At 38.7% G+C, this 15,543-nt stretch overlaps 1 protein-coding gene across 3 annotated transcripts in view; it reads right to left on the bottom strand.

The window, feature by feature from the left end:
• The window catches only part of LOC127620638 (FYVE, RhoGEF and PH domain-containing protein 3-like), a 64,070-nt gene that overhangs the window by 25,559 nt on the left and 22,968 nt on the right, over window positions 1–15,543 (bottom strand). For all 3 annotated transcript variants that reach the window (XM_052093837.1, XM_052093838.1, XM_052093839.1), the window contains 5 exons: window positions 9,913–10,008; window positions 9,680–9,816; window positions 3,579–3,735; window positions 1,956–2,094; window positions 117–175 (listed from right to left, as the gene is read on the bottom strand). In XM_052093837.1, coding sequence (XP_051949797.1) covers window positions 117–175; window positions 1,956–2,094; window positions 3,579–3,735; window positions 9,680–9,816; window positions 9,913–10,008 — 588 coding nt within the window. The remainder of the gene's footprint in view (window positions 1–116; window positions 176–1,955; window positions 2,095–3,578; window positions 3,736–9,679; window positions 9,817–9,912; window positions 10,009–15,543) is intronic.

The following is a 15,543-nucleotide window of genomic DNA, read 5'->3' as shown; positions in this document are numbered from 1 at the left end:
TAATATTGAGCACTTTCACACAGGGGAAACACAGACAGGAAATGGAAACGTTATATCTTGTCTGTCAGATAGAAATAGACTGATACATAGAAGGAAGAGAAGAACATCACTCGAACCATTTTCCTGATGGCAGCGTTGGAGTGGTTTGCAGCGGTTGAGATCAACTCAAGAGCATCTGAAAGACACAGGAAGAGTTCAAACATCAACATTTCAGCAGTCTGCTTTTCTTTTTGGGGGATATGGCTCTGAAATCTGATTAGAAGAGCCACATTTAACCCTTCCTTGGTCTTGTGGGTCATTTTGACCTGTTTTTCAAAAGTTCTGCAAGACCACAGAAGGGTTAAAGTAATATAATATATAAATATAATAGCAATTATACATGCACATCACCTTACATGCAACCCCCGAAGGGGTTTATTTTGCGATAATAATCACTTGACTAAACATTATTCTTCTTATTACATGGCAACTTGCCAATTAAATGGACATGGACATAAATATTGAAATATTGATGCTGAGTTAAAATTATGAGGAGATATGAGGGACACATAACTAGCACAGCCATGTAAGAAATGAGTTTCCTGGGATATTGGTCAATTATCCAGTTAATTAGAGTGCTGTCGATTTAACACGTTCATTTAATATAAATAAATAATTAACGCAATTAATCATGTCACCTGACTTTTGATTTAAACTGCATAAAATAGTGCATGTTTTCCTGTCACCAGAGCAATTCAAGCTTGAAATACAGAGTTCATGTTTTTACGAGAAGCGTCAGCAGGGGGCAGTCAGCGTGCCTCAACAAACCTCACATGCAGCGCACACACAGAATGAGGACCCTTTCTTGACAGCTGGACAAAACACAACAGAACGCAGGGATCTCCAGATGCCATTTTCACAGTTTCAGCTACTATTAACTTGACACAGTGCCCTAAAAACGCTCAGTTTATGACTAAAAACCAGAGAGATGCTCCAAAAACTCTCAGTCTGACTCATATGTACACAGACCGACAATTAAAAATAGTGCAGAAGGAACGCAAGAACACGTCCTGTGAAAACTCGACTGCAAGAATGGATTGTTCTGGACTGCAGGCTTATGGTCAATGATATGGGCCTAAAACAAATGTAAGAACAGAAATTAAAAGGTTTAAATAAAGTTAGATTGTACGCGAGATATCGCGAGCGTAGGAAAACTGAGATGGGAAGAGGAAGAGAGGAGAGGAAGAGGTGAGAAAGGCACGAGGTAATCGGGTGGAACGAGGTGGAGAGAAGTTGTGAGAAATGTTGAAATAAACCCTGAGTTTGGAGCACAGAAGTCTTGGTCTGACTCCTCTATTCAGTGGCCATAACAACCAAGGAAAATAGCCAAGAACCCACGCATAATAATGCCGGATTCATCCAGACCTACATATTTGAGTATTACACAAACAATAAACATAAACATGCTTTACTCCTGCACAATAATGCAATATATTTCAATCTGAATTGATTATCTAAATATAGTATATTTAGAATTATTTGAATTATTCTGTTTATATTAAATTCTCTTTCTAAGCTGATATTGATATACACAATTAATTGGATTCAGCGTGTCGTGTCATTCATTTTATTAAAATCTTGAATTGATTGACGGCCCTAATGAATTCATATTATAAATGTAGAGGTTTGAGTCATTTTAATTGAAGTAAATAGAGTATTCCAGGTTGCTTAGACTTAACAGGTCAGTTTGTAAAAAAGGAAACACACATGCGTGTATTAGTGCATTTATAATGAAACCTATGAGGTAACGTTTCAGCAACACAATAAACTTCTCTAAATGCAATTTAATTAGCGCATTTCTATTGACTGTGTGGTTGTAGTTCATATTAAGGCAGGGGGAAGTAACAGAGTAACAACACACAGAAACACACACACACACACCACTAATGTGTTTTTAACATGTTTTGAACACTCACTTTGAGCGTCTTTTCGGTCCGGAGCACTGTCTGGCAGTTTCTTCAAGTAATCTTTCAGAAGGAGCTCGTAACGGGGAATACGCTGCACTGGCTCCAACATATGATGCTGCAAAGTCAAGTTACCACACACATCCTGCTTCTGTATACACACACACACACACACACACACACACACACACACACAGGTTTTCAGAGAGCAGTTTTGAGACAGAGGGTCTGTTTGAAAACCTAGTGAGCTGCCACTGAGGAGGCATTTTTTAGACATCATAAGCACGCTTCTGAAGTGAAGGCTGTTCCATTAGGTAGGTATTTTAATTATGCTGCCTCAAAAATATCTTCTTTTGGACAAATTCTAAGATAGCATCGTATGCATCCCAGAGTGTGCCATGATACGCTTGATGGAAAAATACATTTAAGAAGTATTCAAGAATATACTTGGTGGAGTGTTCCACCAAAATAAAAGCCAGAGGGGTTTAAAGTCAAGATATTACAATTGAAATTGTTTTATTTTATAATGTAATTATATTATTATTATTAATATATTTTAACTCACTGAGCACTTTATTTAGGCTAGAACTTTGGTCCTAATAAAATGCCTGGCGTGTTGTTCTGCTGTTGTTGCCCATTCGCCTCAAGGCTTGACATGTTGTGCAATCTAAGATGATATTCTTCTCATCACAATTGTACAGAGTGGTTATCTGAGTTACAGTAGACTTTATCAGTTCAAACCAGTCTGGTCATTCTCTGTTGACGTCTCTCATCAACAAGGCATTTCCGTCCACAGAACTGCCACTCACTGGATGATTTTTGTTTTTGGCACCATTCTGAGTAAATTCTAGAGACTGTTGTGTGTGAAAACCCAGAAATACTCAAACTAGCCCATCTGGCACCAACAAACATGCCACAGTCCAAATCACTGAGATCCCATTTTTCCCCATTCTGATGGTTGATGTGAACATTAACTGAAGCTCCTGACCCGTATCTGCATGATGTTATGCACTGCTGCCATTCGAATGGCTAATTAGACAATTGCATTAATAAGTAGGTGTACAGGTGTCCCTAAAAGTGCTCAGTGAGTGAATAACAAATTACAATAATAGAAATTGACTGAGTACAAATGAGATCCACTAAAGAATTAATTCCCGGTGCAACTACAATGTGAAAAATAAAATCAACTGGCTTCATTATCACTGGAATTACTGTTCATTTTGCTGCTGTGTTATCCAGTATAGTTAACAATTAAGGTTTTATTTAATATTTTTTTGTCTCCTCTATTTTATATATATATATATATATATATTTAATTGGTTTTGGTGCATCCCTAATAATAACATATAGAATTTAATTATTTCAACAAATATTCATTTAAAATGATCATTTTCGGCCCAGTGTATACAGAATTTTGGGTTTCGGTGCATTTCTAGTTTTGAGTTGAGCCTCTCGTGAGGAGTGCTACTTGAATGACACACACACAGTTGATACCTGAATGTTTCCATAGAAGACAGCTGACTATGTAGGCATGAGACCGTAATGAAGCTCACCAAGTTTTGGAATAGACCCAAAGTCACAGTCTAATATACAGGAAGTGAAATCCTCTGTAGTGTGTAGTACACTGGCTCTGACCTGAATGTTTTGTACGACACTTTTGAAGTGAGCAGATCGCTGCGTCCATGTGCTCACCAGCTCCATAGCCCGATCAAAGTTCTTCACGTACTCGCCGTACATCTTCAGAAACGGGGCTAATTTCTGCAGGATGTCCCCAATGCGAGGATTGCTGCTCCTGACACACACACACACACACACACACACACACACATGTTTTAAATGATGGTTACAATAGCATTGGTTTTTATTTTATTTAATTTTATTTTAAGGAAAACAATCTACACTTGCTAAACTATTAAACTGTTTAAAGATCAAAGCAACACACACACATGCAGGCTCTGAAAAAATCTCCCAAATGAAAGATGGCATCTGTTAGCAAATTATGCTTTTAACTTCATTTTTCCCTTGCCATTTTTCAATGACTTTAAAGCAACTTTTTAGTGTCTCATCACCACACAAACTACACTAGCAGTGTTGGGGACTCTATGTTGAAATTGTGTATTCTCAAGCTACTCAAGATAACTTAAAGTTATACAGTCAAATAGTTAGCTAACAAGCTACTATCAAAAGGTAACTAACTAAATACATTGAAACTATTTAAAGACATTTTTTTATATATTTAACAATCATATGATCTCATTTAATTCTGCAATCAGTTCTGAATTACAGCTTAACCTAGTAATTATTAAGGGTGACATTCCCTTATGGAAATTAACCATGGTTCCCCTTCTGTCACTTGTGTCGAATGAAGTGACACAAGGGGTCTTCCTTCGCATACCTCTGAACTTGAGATAGGACCAATGTGAAATTGCCAGACAGAATTTGCATGTCCCGTCCCCGGACATACAGGTACAAAGGGAAGCGGGCGTGTGTCTGTCAGTCACATTTTGTGCAACAAAGTTCACCACTGTTCCACTCACCTCGACTGGCGAGAAGCACTGCTGTTGGATCTACGGCGCATTTCCAGCTGGCGTTCTCTCTCTCTGCACGCTGCGCAGTCCACGCCCCTGGGTACTTCAACAGCGTTTTTCATTGCCTAAAAGTGTGTTTTCCCCTCCTAAAAGAGTTTATTTTCACTCGTAAAAGACCAATACACGAGCAGGTGTTGAACGTCCTTTTCAGGACGCGTCTTTTTCAAGATGCCTTTCTGCCTCTGTGCAGTTCCTGGATGCGGTCGATATCTCTCCAAGACCGCTGCCTCGTGTGCCTGGGCAGCAATCACACTGCGGTGGCGTTCGCAGATGGTTCATGTACTCACTGCGAGAACATGACCATGGCAGCGCTGCGGTCGCGGCTCTTCTTTCTCAAGGAGAATGCCACTTCCGCAATGTCCTCATTTCTATTGTACCTTGTCACTATCCCATAAGAGAACACAGTGATAACAGTGAATTTAACATAACTTACAACGGTTTCTTTTTTCACTACTGTATAACCATGTGAACCATTAACCCAATATGCTTCAATACAATTTACAGTGGTATATATAAAAAAAATACCATTAAACTATCTGCGTACAGTATAACGGCAGAAACAAAAGTAACATCAGTACAAAGCGCACACCACTTAGTACATCTGAAAGTCTTTCAAGTAAGCTGGTGTCCGACGTGTCCTGGTACGTGCATGTGGTGTGGATGTCTGTGTGACAGGGGACACTGGGGCACCAGTGGGTACTCCCACTACCATTGAAGGTTGCATTTGGGGGGGGCTGTACCAAGGATGGTGCGGGGCAAATGTCTGTTGCATTGTCTGTTGAAACCTCCAGTACCGGTCCGTGCCCCGTTAAAGGCTGGGGTGCTTGCGGCAAACGTGCAGTGGGGGTTCCCGGGTTCATTGGCGTGATATGGGGCGGGAGGAGACCTGATAGCGTGTTCAGGGTGTTTGGTTTGACAGTTAACAGAGGTGAGGGGGGAGTGTGTGTTTGTAAATAATCAGTGATGTATGGCTTCATGCGATTATAGTGAATGACTTTTGTTTTGGAGTGTGTTTTGGAAGTATCACGAACTGCAAAATCCACGGGGTTTAAACCACCAGGGGGTGTTATTGAATGCAAAACCTCATAAGGACCCACCCATCGGGGACGTAGTTTGTTATGCTTGTTGGCCGGGTCATCAACGAGTACTAAATCGCCCGCCTTGTATTTTACATGCCGATCGTAGTAAAGGTTTCTCAATGCCCCCGTCTCCCAGCTTGGCCTCTTCAGCGACACTGTCGATGACTTTGCCCAGCAGTTCTCGGTGGTGGAGAAGCAGATGGAGGCAATATCCCACATCATGCCACGGCGCCACAAGCCAGCGCGCCCTGCCTGCTGGCCGAGGGCGTCCCCATGCGACTAAACCACAGGCAGCTCTGCCTCAACCTGGGCCCAGCTCTCAGCCCCAGCGACAAGCACCTCGCAGATGGCTTACGTCCCCTGTCTCCAGAACCATTTCCAGGACCAGGAAAGCTCCGAAGCGCTCCTGAGACGGGCGACCCAGGCAGTCAGATTTTTGCTCCATAGCTGGTACCAAGACCACTCCATCCCCCAGTGGAGGGCCAGGAGGAGAATCCTTATTTTCATTACTTTCATTCGCTGCACATCTTTTCTAGGCATGTCTTAATGACAGCGCATCTCACCAACGAGCGCGGCGGTTCCTCTAAAACAATTCCAGAGGCTCCTGGGGCATTTGGCATCCTCAGGCGCGGCGCTCGAGTTAAAGCATATGAGACCGCTTCAGCACTGGCTGCAGACTCGAGTCCCAAGATGGGCATGGCGCCAGGGCACATACCGTGTGACAATCACCCCCTCCTGCCATCAGACTTTCAAGCCTTGGACAGACCTCTGCTTTCTTTAGACTGGAGTGCCCTTGCAGCAGGTGTCCCGATGTGTCATGGTCACCACAGATGCCTCTCAATGGGGTTGGTGGGCTGTGTGCAATGGGCACACTGCTGGCTCCTGGACAGTACACCAGCTGCGTTGGCACATCAACTGCCTAAAGTTGCTGGCTGTATCTCTTGCTCGGATTCTCCTGCTAATTCGGGGCAAGTACGTCTTGATCCATTCAGACAGCACCACAACGGTAGCATACATAAATCGCCAAGGCGTCGTGCGCTCTCGTCACATGTCACAACTTGCAAGCCATCTCCTCCTTTGGAGTCAGCTGCGACTCAGGTCGCTGCACGCCACTCACATCCCTGGCAACTGCAACACCGGCCCACCACGACGCAGTAGATGGCAAGTCCTTGGGTAAGCATGACTTGATTATCAGGTTCCTTAGAGGCGCCCGGAGACTGAACCCTCCCCGGCCAACCCTGTTCCCCTCCTGGGATCTCTTCATTCGACACATGAATGAAGACTTCGTCTCGTTCCCTCCCTCAGGGAAAGGAAGTTACGACAGTAACCATGACGTTACTAGTCTATTACAATATTACTATAGTAAAATCATGGATACTTTTTGTAATGGTTTAAACAAATAGGGTGACAATATTAAATTAAACATACATATATATCAAATAAATAAACTAGAAACCACCCTATTTTTATAACTGAAACAAAATATAGTGATAATCAGCAATACAGTTAATAATTCACTTAAAAAGAAGAAGTGTCTATTTAAGGTTGCGTGGGGTTCAAGTCAATCAGTAAATAATTTAAGTGAATTAATTCATTCACATGAACCGACCAAAAGAACCGAATCACTTCTCAATGCTAAGTATAAGAGAACAGTTTATTTTAACCAGTTTATTTACATGAACTATCCAAAAAAATTTAAACGATTCACATAAATGATTCTGTCTTCTCAGAGCTACATGTTAGAGGATGGTTAGTTGAGTTGTTTTACTTCTTCCTCGACTCTATTACTGTGTTCACAATACCAAGTAACAAATTAAGTGTTTTGCGATGCTGCAGCGCTACTCGCCGGAAAATTAAGCTTGATAATTAAATGCACTATAAAAGTTTGTTTTCAGTCAGATTAAAGCATTATATATTTGTACACAACATATTTTTTAAATGTCATGTAAACGTGTTTTTTGTGAAATTAAAGTAACAGACCTACATAATGCAATTGTAGATCGGCTCGTTCTAGCATGTACACCTGTTACTCGAACCACAATAGGCCTCGGCATTATGTGCATGCTCCGAGAAACAGAGCTGCTGCAATGTGTGCTTAACCCTGAAGTTGAACACAACACAAAGCAGAAAGAAGAAGCGCAACAACAACAACACTTGTGTGCGTTTCATTCAGTAGTGATCATCCCTATGCCCTATTCCCTTCAAAGACTTTACCATACACTGTGAGAGCTTTGAATGGCTGAAAGATGTGGAGCTGAATCATAACGTTTATGTGAAACTCACCTTTTATGTCATTTTATTGGAAATTTAGTTTGAAGTGATCTTACAGCGTGGTGATAATGATTGTTCACCCTTTTCCTTTGCAGTAGTATTAAATTAAATTACATTCTTTACACAAAAAAAACCCAACTATGATCTTATGTGGAGTATTTTCACAATTTCCTTCATAAAATACAATAAAGAGAGTAACAGATGCATTCTATGGCCAAGGTTATTAGGCTAGCATTAGCATTAGTGCCATAAATGCAATATGTAAACATAACAAATGACTCATCTACTGCATATATCTTACTTTCAATTATCATTGAGTGGTTAAAACAGCATCTTATTGATCTCATGTGGATTCCATTTATAGAATGAGGCAGGAAGCATTATATGTATTAATTGCAGTCTAAACACAGAGTGTGCTGCACAGGCACAGATACAAAACGTCTATGGCGTATGCTTCAAACGTGAAATGATACAGCGCTTTTCGCTACCCGGATCAATGGACAAAGCAGCCCAAGCGCAGAGCAGCTGCTCTTACGTGTCCGTGGACCGTCTGGAGCGTTCAACCTCACAGCTTACATTACAGCGCTGTGAGGACCAGTGAGAAGAACAGCACGAGTCATGGAAATATTTGAATTCACACAGCATTCTCTGGTGTAAACCTCTCTGTGAGCAAACTAGCATGACAAACCACCCGTGACATGCACAGACTTTTCACACATCATCATCTTTATCATGAATTTACTCTAACACTAACTGTATTGACTATAGTATTATAGTACATTCATAATAAATATTATATTACTACTATAGCTCTATTAAATTTATAATAGGCTACATTAGGGAAGTGAGGGAATATCATACATTTTTGTTACAAGTATGGCTGTTTATAAATGTTTTTTATTTGATTTAATTTTGTATGTATAGTTTTAAATGTGTTTAGGATACTGATTTGCTTTACAAAAATGCCAACGTTTGTTTTATAGAAATAATGTTACATTTTTCCATGATAGTGACGATCCATGCTTGATTTTACCTGAGGTTACCATGGTCTTGTTACAAATACCTCTGTTTAAACTATATAAACTAGGGTACATTTTCATAAGGGCAAATGCAAAATAGAATAAAGGGTTTAAAGCCCTAAAGATTTATGGACAAACTAGATTTCCTTCTGTGTAAAAGCTGTTCTCATTTCATGCAAAAAATACAAAATAAAATGAAAAATGGATAGTTCATTGATTATTTCCTGAATTAAAATAAAATCCATGATTAAAGTAAAACATGAAGTACTTTACTAGACACAAATAAATAAATAAGGCAATCCCTTAAAGTAGACAGTTTAAAAAGTAAAAAAAAAAAAAGACGACTTTTTAGTCAAGGGACTTGTGAACATGTCTGTCTTATAACTGCCCATGTAAGGCGCTCTTGGTGTCCAAGATGTTAGGAGTAGCCGAGTACTGGAATTTGTCATGCAAACAAAACAGTGAAACATTTATATAACATACAAATATAAATTAAATGTCAACTGCAGAAGGGGAGGGGGTGATTCATTTATTATAATTCTAATGATCATAATAGTTTTAAAATGTATGTGTGTGTTTATGTTTGTGTGTGTGTGTGTGTGTATGTTTGTGTGTGTGTGTGTGTGTGTGTGTAAGTGTGTATGTTTGTGTTTGTGTATGTGTGTGTGTGTGTTTGTGTTTGTATGTCTATGTCTGTTTGTGTGTGTATGTCTGTGTCTGTGTCTCTGTGTGTGTGTGTGTGTGTGTGTGTGTGTGTGTGTGTGTGTGTGTGTTCTCACCACTCCTGTGTTATGCGTGTGTGCAGATCAGGCAGCAGGAACTGATGGTGAAAGCGGTGAATGCAGGAGATGTTGGAGAAGATTCCAGTGATGACATCAGCAGGGATGCCTGATTCCGTCAGACGAGCACAGAACACCTGCACACACACACACAGGTTAACACGGTGTCATCTATCCACATGAAGATCTTCTGTGTGTGTGTGTGTGTGTGTGTGTGTGTGTGTGTGTGTTACCTGGTCAAGCAAATTGAGTCTTTTGACATAAGCTTCTTCTGTTTGAAGCAACTCTTTAGCAATATTCAACAACTTCTGAGAGTCACACTGCAAACCCTGAGAGACACACAGAGAGAAAGAGGTCAAAGTTGTGCTTCATGCTTGTGTTGAAGGTGTTAAAGCATGAAGGTGTGAAGCGTGTTCAAAAAATGTATGGTACAAATACTTCCAGAACCCAGAGAGCTGAAAAAGTGGGCACTATTGAACTCTATTGAACGCTCGTATCCCATGGTACAGTAAAACAACAATATTGTCCAGAAAAATAAAAAGCACTCACTGTCCTCTGGATAACTCCAGTTACTGAAAGCCCAATACATTTCAATGATGGGTTTGATTGTATCAATCAAATATTTATGTATATCTAATGATATAAAAATCGTATTAATCTTATTTTGCACAAGATTACTTTTAATGTTTTTATATGATGCTTTTTTACGTTTAATTGCTGCTCTTACTGAAAAAACAAAGCAATATTTACTCAGTTCTCTAATTTATTACTGGCTCTTGAATAATTACTTTAAAATATTGGAGCAATGTTAATTAAGAAACACTTGAAAAGTTACATTGTTTAAATGTAATTTGTATGTATATATATTAATATAAAAAATAAATAATAACACAGTTTTTCCAGTAGCACATTTAAGAATATATTGAAAACTGAACAATTAAGTTGGTAAATGTGACAGTACTGTACGTCAATAAAACAGCTCAAAGGATTTCAATAATCTAAACAAGATGAAATAAGCGCATGGAGGAATATTTTTATCTTGAAAATTGAAGAAAAGAAAAAGCTGCCCTTAACGACAGCAGTAACCTGCTTGTAGAAGGCCAAAGAGGAGTCCAGAATGACACTGCCATTTTTGACGTTATTAGGCAGTTTAGCAGTAAAGGGACATATCCGGTTACCAACAGTGGTAACTGAGGCAGGAGAATTGAAAACAATTACTTCGGTTTTGTTTTCAATGTGCTGATGGAAATTTAATTCAGTCCATTACTGATATCAGTAAGGCAGTTAAAAAGATTACCAAGTGTGCAACTACAGTCTGATCTGACTTGCAGATAAAATAATGAGTCGTTGGCGTAACAATGATATGAAAGATTACACATTTAAAAAATAGAGCCGAATGGAAGCTTGTATAGAGTGAAAACAAAAGAGGCCCTAAAACAGAACCTTGTGGAACACCATAATTAACAGGTACTGGCAATGAGAAATAACTACCAATATTAGCAGAAAAGTTCTCTCCCTGAGATAACACACTCTTTAAAAGATTGTCATGGTCAGTTGTGTAAGATCTAGTAGTACTAAAATATCTTTGAGACATCATTGTGCAATTTTAATGTATGCCACGATTGAAAATAATGCCTTGTCTGCAGGCCAACAGTGATAAAGTCAAAGGGTAAAATGTCAGAGGGATGATTTGCAAACTTCAAGTGGGAGACAAATAATGCATTTCCCCAAGACCATTCTAATAATACAGTGTGACAGGGCAGAGGGCGGGCCGGGTTGTGATTATACACACCTGGTCCCTTATCAGGCTAATTAAGCCTCCGAGAGGCATAAAGGCCGACTGCGGACGGAGGTGCGACGAGAGAGAGATCGTTTACGGACATGTCCGTCTTGTGTGTGTGTTTGTCTTTTGTTTAAGTTAATCATTAAATTATTGTTTATATCGCCAGGCCGGTTCTCGCTTCCTCCTTCCCATTGAACTGCTTTACATACAGTAAATAAAATTGTTGAACATCTATTCTATCTGTTTTTGAGAAGTATAAACGAATCGTTTTTTCTGTTCTTTTCTATGATGTAACAACTGATGTAAAACTTTTTTATGAACTAAAACGTTAGTCTGACAATATTGTTTGAGTTACAACTTAAGCTCTATCGACAGTGGACTGCCATTGATAACCACATGTAAAAATGTTGACTCGTCTAACAGCTTGTAAAAATAAACACAAATGATATTTACAGTAAATACACTTTCCACTGGTCCAATGGAAGTCTGTGGGGCAAGCGCTCCAGGGTGTTTAAAAGCAGAAATGTGAAGCTTGTTTTTTGTTAAAGTGATTACTTAAAACGTTCAGGAAATGATGAGCTGTCATGTCTAAATCATTTAGGAACTACTTTTCTAGATGTCTGCTGGTTAGGTGTAGTCTGTTAGTCATCTGGTTTTGCGTGACTACAGGAATCTGGAATCTAATGAGAACTGAGAATGAGAATCACCATTGGGAATAATAGGAAATTAAAAAAATACAAATAATTAGATGCATTACAGTAACAAAAAAGTGCTGAATGGTCATGAAAATAATGTCACAATGCAAAAAAAAAAAAAAACATCTTAATGGTCTTAAAAATGTCACCTAAATGACCTTTGTACGAAATACAATTTCATAATATTATTATTTTGATTTTATTTCCGACATGTTTTAGTGAGATTTATCCATATGGTCTGACAGTTTGCAATACAAACCTTGCAAAACATGAAAGACTTCTCTATATCTTCTGTATAGATGTTGATTATTATAAATATTCATGCTTTAATGTCAATCAGCCAAATGCACAGTACAAAAACAGCATCTGTCACTCACAGGCAAAAATAACAGCGTACACATGCACTTATTTGTGATGAGCAGCTCGTACCACATCCTGTGACATTCCGTCTATTACAGTTTTTCTCAATCGCTTTGGCATGTTTTCTGAAACAGTCTTAACATTCTCTAAACTCACAACTGTTTTATGGGACATCACAAATCTATTGCATGTCTGCAAAATGTAGTAACTCACCCAAAACATTTCATTCATGCTTTAAAACGTACAGTTTTTCAAAACTTGCCACAAAACGAAAAGGTTTTTTTGTCATCATGTGAGCCGTACTGGTCAAATTGTTTAGATGTTTTTTCACTACTGCAGTCGACCCTGAAAATGTTTGTTGTATACAAATTTCATTTCTATTTTTTTGTCTAGCCGAATGTTAGATGCCGATTTCATCAGTAGGTAAAAGTTACTGGGGAAAGTCAATCCAGTACAGTACTGTAGTACACAGAAAAAGGATTGGACATTTGTATGTAGGCTATACAGTACATGAATTTGTGTAGCAATGTGTGAACATTCACATTTGCATGTCCATTTTTACACATTTTTTACATGCAGTCAAGTCAAGTGTTATTTTTATTGTCGTTCAACCATATACAGTTAGTACAGTACACAGTGAAATGAGACAACGTTCCTCCAGGACCATGGTGCTACATAAAAACAACATAGGACAAACACAGAACCACATGAGACAACACAACTAAATAAAATACCTATATACCTATATAACGTGCAAAGTCATATATAGAGAACAGAAAATTGCCACAAAATCCATCCATACAGAAAACAAAATAAAAAATAAACAGCAACAATGAAAAACCCCCACGGTAGTTCTGTAAAAAACTATCAATTGTACCTCCACACAGTACTTTACACATCCTGTCGCTCTTGTTGGTCTGGCCAGAGATTTAGCAGACATCACAAACATCACATGTCATAGATATTTATGGAATATACATGTATTTCTGACAGATTTCGATTACTGAATGGATCATTGTGCATGTGATGCTCACACAATGAAAGAATGTTTAGAAGTTGTGAAGCGGGACAGTTTCACTGAGAATCAAAAATCAGTTTTGATCAGCAAGACACGTGCATTTAGATATTGTGCCAATTGTAGTCAATTGTGCTTACTCTTTTGCTAAAACACGTGCTTTAATGAATAAGAAATTCAAATCTGGTGTGAACAAGAAACTAATTGTTCAGAGATTTGAACTCTTTGTTATGAGAAAAAAAAAATCTAATTTCGAGAATTGAGCCAAAGCGAATAAAAAAATGTAAAAACACATCAACATGTCAGCTGTTCACACACACACACACACACACACACTTTCCTCTGAAAACACGTGAACGTCACTGGCAGGAAACATAGGAAACGAGAGGTGTTTCTGTTTGTGCAGACAGCTTTTGTGTGTGTGTGTATTTCTGCACAATGGATGAGCATTCCTGCACTGAACGAGAACAGACTGACAGTTTCTGGTGTGTATTATGGGTGTATCAGGGTGTGTGTATGTATTGTGCTCATAATATCTAGGTGTGTATAGTGATTCTTGCTGAGCAGACACAAAGCTTATGTCCTGTCACGCCTTAACGACACAAAACACCCTTCAGCGTCGCCCACTGTGACGTACTGCTGCTTTCTTTTGAAGCACTTGATACTTCATGCAATTCACTTGAGACTGCATGTCTAATGACAGAAATGAATAATGCCAGTGTGTTTGTGCGTGTGTAAATGTATTTGCGAGCCCAGAAAATACCCTGCTTTCTCTTATCCATGAAAACATGTGTGAGTCGGGAAGCAGGGGAACCTGTTGGGTAAGATGACGGTGTCACAGAAGATTATACAGTGCCTCACCCTTGTTGGGATGTAAAATTGCATGCTGTCATGTGAGCATTTTCAATTATAGACGCTTAATGCCTTTAGCGATTCACTATAGTCACAGCACATGTTTAACAATTCAATACAGACTAGGGCTGTTGATTTAATGTGTTAAAGTAATTAGACAAGAAATAATGCATTGAAAAATGAACAGTATTAATCATGTCCCCTGACCATAATAAGGAATGAGGACACGTTCTTGTGTTCAAACACAGCTGGACGGAGCACAACTGCCAATGCAGGGGTCTCGAGACTTTATTTTTTTACTATGTTTAACCTGACACAGCATAATATAAATGTTGTGTTTATGATGCAACGCCTCAAGTGAGACACTTTAAAAGTCTCCATTTGACACATGTGTACATACAGTACAGTAGATGCATTCTTAGACAAGCCCTTATAATACGACCATCTCAGACAGTTTGATGAACTCAATTGTAAAATGGATTTCTGTGGACTGTAGGCCAATGTCTTATGTTTAATGAAATGGAAATAAACAATATATTGACATCTAAATCTCTTTTTGCGTTGTCTAATTAATGCTTTGCTCATCTGCCACAAAAATGCAATGAATTTTAATCATCAAAGTAATTATATTTGTGTATATTATATTTAGAGTTTTTTAAATCGATTTATTTATAATTAATTAATATATCTTAAATTATTTTATTTTGGGGCCTCTCATGACAAAAATATATATATGCGATTATTTTCATTTATTAATCAATTTTTTCACGTAATTATTTGACAAATTAGTTTCTTATTTTCTCCCCAATTCCCATTGCGCTCTAAGTCCTCGAAGTGACTCGCCTCAATCCGGGTGGCGGAGGGCAAATCTCAATTGCCTCTGCATCTGAGACTGATCTGACACAAAATGTAATCAGTTCACAGCTCTATAGTTTAGGTTTCTGTGAACTTAATATAAAAGTAAACTGTATAAATGTAATATGCTTTATTATGAGTTTAATATTCTTCTTGGACACACACACACATGTTGGTCTACCTATCATTATAATGACTTTCCTTAGACTTAATCATTTTTATACTGTACAAACTATAGATTATATCCCCTAAACCTAACACAACCTCAAAAACCCAACACAACCCCTAAACCTAACACAACCCC

Source organism: Xyrauchen texanus, chromosome 27 (assembly GCF_025860055.1).
Source record: "Xyrauchen texanus isolate HMW12.3.18 chromosome 27, RBS_HiC_50CHRs, whole genome shotgun sequence".
In the NCBI taxonomy this organism is placed as follows: Eukaryota; Metazoa; Chordata; class Actinopteri; order Cypriniformes; family Catostomidae; genus Xyrauchen; species Xyrauchen texanus.
The sequence above is the reverse complement of the archived record's forward strand: the minus strand, read 5'-3'. Positions and strand labels throughout refer to the sequence as shown.